Raw genomic sequence first — 5744 nt, 5'->3', positions numbered from 1 at the left:
ATGGAAGGGAAATGAAAATGCAATCAGCTGTTTGCCCTGCCCTTGAAACTGCAATGGCAATGGAAGTAAAATGAAAATGCAGTGAGCTGTTCGGCCTGCCCTGTACTTAAAACTGCAATGGCAGTGGAAGTGAAATGAAAATGCAGTGAGCTGTTCGGCCTGCCCTGGGCTTGAAACTTCAATGGCAATGGAGGCGAAATGAAAATGCAGTGAGCTGTTCAGCCGGCCCTGTGCTTGAAACTGCAAAGGCAATGGAAGTGAAATGAAAGTGCAGTGAGCTGTTCAGCCTGCCCTGTGCTTGAAACTGCAAAGGCATTAGAAGTGAAATGAAAATGCAGTGAGCTGTTCGGCCTGCTCTGTGGTTGAAACTGCAATGCCAATAGAAATGAAATGAAAATGCAATGAGCTGTTCGGCCTGCCCTGCACTTGAAACTGCAATGGAAATGGAAATGAAAATGCAATGAGCTGTTTAGCCTGCCCTGTGCTTGAATTTGAAATCGAAATGAAATGAGTTTGTTGGCCTGCCTGAAACCACTAATTACAGCCCCCAAGGCCCCTCTTAGCCGAGAAACCAGTCCCTTTTGCCCAAAATGCCATTATTAGCCCAGGAGGAGCATTTTGGCTCAACAGGCCAAGAAAAGTCCATAAAAAGTGCCTTTCACTGAGATGTCAATCAGATTTATTTAAAGAGCCCATTCGTCCCATCAGGCATGTACTAGCCCAGGAGGAGTCCCTTCGGCCCATCAGTAAGTAATCCCAAGTATTAAACCACCCCAGTATTTTTCTCCCTCCCTTCATTGGCTCCCTGTGAGATGCAGGCCAGGATAGACTTTCCTCCTTCATTGCTATGATCTGCAGAAAAAGATGAAAAATGTCTAAAATTGATTCTCCACCCTCCTCTCAGTCACTCACATGTTTGGGCCAGAATTTCTGACAGTTTCTGAACTGCCTGCCCACCAGGCCTGAGTGACTGAGTTGACAGCCCACCAGACCTGAGTGACTGAGCTGCCAGCCCACCAGGCCTGAGTGATTGAGCTGCCAGCCCACCAGGCCTGAGTGAATGATCTGCCAACCCACCAGGCCTGAGCTGCCAGCCCACCAGGGCTGAGTGAATGAGCTGCCAACACACCAGGCCTGAGTGACTGAGCTGCCAGCCCAATTATCCATTCGGCCCACAACACCCATACTGGCACTTCCCGTGTGGATATGGGACCCAATGGGTCCCACTTAGTCAAGTTCTGTTAATATTAATTAACTCCTTTTACCCCACCCCCACCCTATCCACTCACGCATAACGCCCAACTGCGCAGGCGTGGCTAGAGGGAGGGGGTGGAGGAGAGGGAGGGAGGCAGAGATTAAAGGGTGGGGGCGTGGCCTCACAGGGGAGGGCTGGTTCCCGAACGGAATACTTCACCACTCATCTTTAGGCCCCAATATTCACCACTCCATAGAGGGAGGGAGCAGAGAGGGAGGGAGGGCAGAGAGGAAGGGCGCGCCTCTCCTCCTCCCTGGTGCAGAGTGTAAGGGGAGCAGAGGAAGAGGGGGGGGGCAGAGAGGAAGGGCGCCCTCCTCTCCTCTATCCCTCCCTCTCCCCCTCCCCCATTCTCTCTCTCTTTCTCTGCCCTGGGGAGGGGGTTGAGAGGGATGGAGAGGCGGTAGAGGCAGCACCTACCCAGGTCGTAGAGCAGAATCCTCCCTGCCAGGCCCGAGCTAGGATGCGGCCGGCGTTGCCCAGAGTGAGGCCCGGAGCGATCTAAGGACGTTGACCAGAGCGAGTCCGGCCGATCGTGGCTTCCGTGAGGGTAAGTGCACCCACCAGCGTGACAGACGATCGGGCGGTGGAGACAGAGCGAAGGTCGGCCCCTGTGACGGCCGCCATGGCCACTTTTACACTGCGCTTGTACGCCACCGCACAGCGATAACGACCGCCGCCGTCATGTTGTAGTACTTGAAGGAGCCCAGCGGAGCGGGCAGCACGACTTGATGATGTGTTTAACGGCTTCAGTGCAGAGCCCTGGGGCGGGCGCCTGGGCCACGTAACTCGCAGCTCATGGAAAACAGTGGGGCTGCGGGTTGAAAATTCTGCAAAGGCATTGTGACGTCACACAGCTCCCTTCAGCGCATTAGATTTTAAAAACATCTCATTGGTGAACAAATTTAATAAAAACCTCAAGAAATAATGAATCAATTTTTCAGATGAGGCGATTTTCGAGACCATGAGGTAAATCTCTACTGGAATATGTAAAAATGTCACTGTTAGCGCGTCAGGTTTTCGAGATTTAAAAAAATGTTTCAATGTGGGGGAAGAGGGTACGGTAAGGGGGTTACCGTCCTTCAGTCGCTTCCTGGAGAGGACGCGACTAATATTCGAGTCGTGTCCTCGCCCCCCCCCCCCCCCAGCGGCCTACCTACTGGATTGGCGCGGCCTTTCCTGCCTGGACCGACCAGAGCTCCAGCAGCGGCGGGACAGCGCTGATACATTGCGGGGCTGGCGATGCCTTACCGGGGATCACCGTCTGGAGCCCGGAGTGCTGGGCCTGCTGCACCGACATCCTAGAGCTGTGGTTCGCAGAGCTCCCAACGCGGGCGGCGCTGACAAACATCGTGGGGTCCTGCGACTCTGCCCGGCTCGGCCTGCGGACTCGGTTGGGAGGCGGCTGATCGGGAGGTCCGGGCCGCTGAGGATTTTCACCATCGGGGTTCGGCGTCGGCGTTCCATCAGCCCGGCGAGAGGGCCTGAGCATCGGGCCGCCCGGGGTGGCGACTGCGGGTGCTCGGAAGGCCCCGACCACGGGTGAACATCTGGGAAGATCGGAGGGGAGGCTGGCTGGACTATGGTGCCTTCCTCACCTTGGTGCCACTGTGTTATGTTGTGTCGTGGACTTTCTGTGTTTGTGCTTTTTTTTTTTTTAATTCTATTTTATTTTTAATATGTTTTATTATTTATTTATTTTTATGATACTGACTGTAAAGGGAAATTCATTTCGTTGTCTCTAATTGAAACAATGACAATAAATTTGAATACAATACAATACAATACAATGTGAATAACGTATGAAAACGCACACACACACCTAAATAAATCCACATCCATGATCAGGGTTTTATATTATGATAGATTGGTCAGGTAGCATTTGGAGTATTGCATACCATTCTGGTCACTCCATTACATGACTGATGTGGAGGCTTTGGGGAAGGTGCAGAGATGGTAAACCAGAATGGTATATAAATAAAGAACTGCAGATGCTGGTTTACAAAAAAGGTCACAAAATGCTAGAGTAACTCAGCGGGACAGGCAGCATCCCTGGAGAGAAGGAATGGGCGACGTTCGGCTCGAGACAGACGAGGGTCCCGATCCGAAAAGTTACCCATCCCTTCTAGCATTTTGTGTCTACCTAAAGAGCGTCTACGCACGTGGTGGTGTGCCAGCAGGCTGGAGGAGCGGGCAAAGGCCTTGGCACAGAGCGCTGGCCAGTGTGGACTTGCCAGTGCTCCAGCAGGTGGTCAAGGTGGGCTGAAGCCTTTACCACAGGATGGGCAGGGGAAGGGACTTTCACCGCTGTGGGCACGCTGGTGCTGCCACAGGCTGGACATGCGGGTGAAACCCTTGCCACATTCAGCGCACACAAGGGGTCTCTCTCTGGTGTGTATCCGCTTGAAACGTTCGCCGCAGTGGGAGCAGGCGCACGCTGGCGTGAGCCCGCCGGTGCTGCCGCAATGCCCGCGAACTGTCAAATGACTCACCGCAGTACGGGCAGTCATAGGACTGGCCACTTGTGTGCACGCGCTGGTGAGACAGGGCGTGGGAGGACATGGGAAAGCGCTCTCCACAAACCAGGCTGGGGAAGGGACGGTCGCCGACGTGAACCCGCTGGTGGGACAGCAGCTTCATGGAGCTGGTGAAGCCCTTGCCGCACTGGGCGCAGGTGTAGGGGCGCTCGCTGGTGTGGGTGCGCTGGTGGGACAGCAGACTGTTGGAGCAGGTGAAGCCCTTGCCGCACTGAGCACAGGTGTAGGAGCGCTCGCCAGTGTGGGTGCGCTGGTGCTTCAGCAGATAGGTGGAGCGGGTGAAGCCCTTGCCGCACTGGGTGCAGGTATAGGGGCACTCGCCGGTGTGGGTCCATTGGTGATCCAGCAGGCTGTCGGAGCGGGTGAAGCCCTTGCCGCAGTCGCTGCAGGTGTAGGGCCGCTCTCCGGTATGGGTGCGCTGGTGGGTCAGCAGCCCGGTGAAGAGGGTGAAGCCCTTGCCGCTCTGGACACAGGTGTAGGGGCGCTCGCCTGTGTGCATGCGCTGGTGCACCTGCAGGTTGCTGGACTGGGTGAAGCCCTTGCCACAGTCGTTGCAGGTGTAGGACCGCTCCCCGGTGTGCACGCGCCTGTGCACCTTCAGGTCCAGCGGCGACTTGAAGCCTTTGCCGCAGTCAAAGCAGGAGAAGGGCTGCTCACTGCTGTGCACCCGCCGACGCACCTGCAGCCCCGACAACCGAGCAAAGTTCTTGTCGCAGATGGAGGAGCCATAGGGCTTCTCGCCCGTGTGCACCCGCCAGTGCATCTTCAGGGCCTTCGGCGTCTTGAAGCTCTTCCCGCAGTTGGAACAGGTGAAGGGCCTCTCGTCGGAGTGCACCCGCCGGTGCTCCTGCAGCCCCTACAACCCGGGCAAAGCTCATGCCGCAGTTGGAGCAGGTGAAGGGCCTCTCGTCGGAGTGCACGCGGCTGTGCTGCAGCAGGCTGTCATGGCAGGCGAAGTTCTTGCCGCACTTTGCGCAGTCGAAGGGGCGTTCTCCCGTGTGCACCCGGCGGTGGGCCTCCAGCAGGCTCGGGTACTGCCAGGCCTTGCCACACATGTAACACTCATAATGCTTCTCCTTGTTGTGCCCCGTCATGTGGTCCTCCCTCGAAGCTCAGCCCGTAAACTCAGCAGATGTGGGGGGGCTCACCGGCACCCTGGCTGCCCTCAATGGCCGCTCACGTCCCCGTCTCTCCGCCCACAGCAACGGCTCCTAAACCCTGCAGGAGGGGAACACAGAGGGTCAACAAGCTGGCAAACAGACATTATTAGCACATATTGGGTGCGTTTATGGCGGAGGAAACCGTGATATAATTATGCGCGGCACAGTGACGCAGCGGTACAGTTGCTGCCTCACCGCCAGAGACCCGGGCTCGATCCTGACTACGGGTGCTGTCTGTGTGGAGTTTGCACGTTCTCCCCTTGACCTGCGTGGGTTTTTACTCTGGGTGCTCCAGTTTCTTCCAACATTTCAAAGACGTTCAGGGTTGTAGATTAATCGGCCTCCGCAAAATTGTTAAATTGTTCCTAATGTGCGTAGGTTAGTGCTAGTGTACGAGGTGATCGCTGGTTGGCGCGAACTCAGTGGGCTGAAAACCTGTTTCTGCGCTGCATCTCTAAACTAAACTAAATCATACTTCCGGTGGCGAGGCGAGCAGATGGCTGCTTAATCTCGAGCTCACGATAGCAAGATTAAAACTAGCCTCCCTTAATTCACTAATTGCCACATAATTCAAAGTTTTCTGTATTGGAATGAGTGGGGGAGCGACAATTGGAGTCAAAAGAAACGTGACGGACGAGAAAGAAAGAATTCACCGCAGATGGACAAAGCTCAAAGCTCAAAGGATGACTCGGCACAAACCGTGTGCTCAATGCTCCACAATATCAGTAAGGAAATACATGACTTCAGGGCTGAATATAAAGTGGACTTACATAAACTTAAAGAAGGACTCAAAGA

General features: G+C 55.0%; 1 protein-coding gene across 1 annotated transcript; it reads right to left on the bottom strand.

Annotated features, from left to right (window-relative positions):
- Positions 1-1753: 1753 nt before the first annotated feature.
- Positions 1754-4312, bottom strand: LOC116982277 (zinc finger protein 470-like; the record flags this gene model as incomplete). Its single annotated transcript, XM_033035551.1, has 2 exons — positions 1754-2066; positions 3975-4312. Coding segments are annotated over 2 exons (651 nt in total), but the record flags the coding sequence as incomplete, so codon positions are not given.
- Positions 4313-5744: the final 1432 nt, after the last annotated feature.

This window comes from Amblyraja radiata, chromosome 16, assembly GCF_010909765.2.
Source record: "Amblyraja radiata isolate CabotCenter1 chromosome 16, sAmbRad1.1.pri, whole genome shotgun sequence".
Taxonomy (NCBI): Eukaryota; Metazoa; Chordata; class Chondrichthyes; order Rajiformes; family Rajidae; genus Amblyraja; species Amblyraja radiata.
Note: the sequence above shows the minus strand (reverse complement) of the source record. Positions and strands in the feature narration are given on the sequence as shown.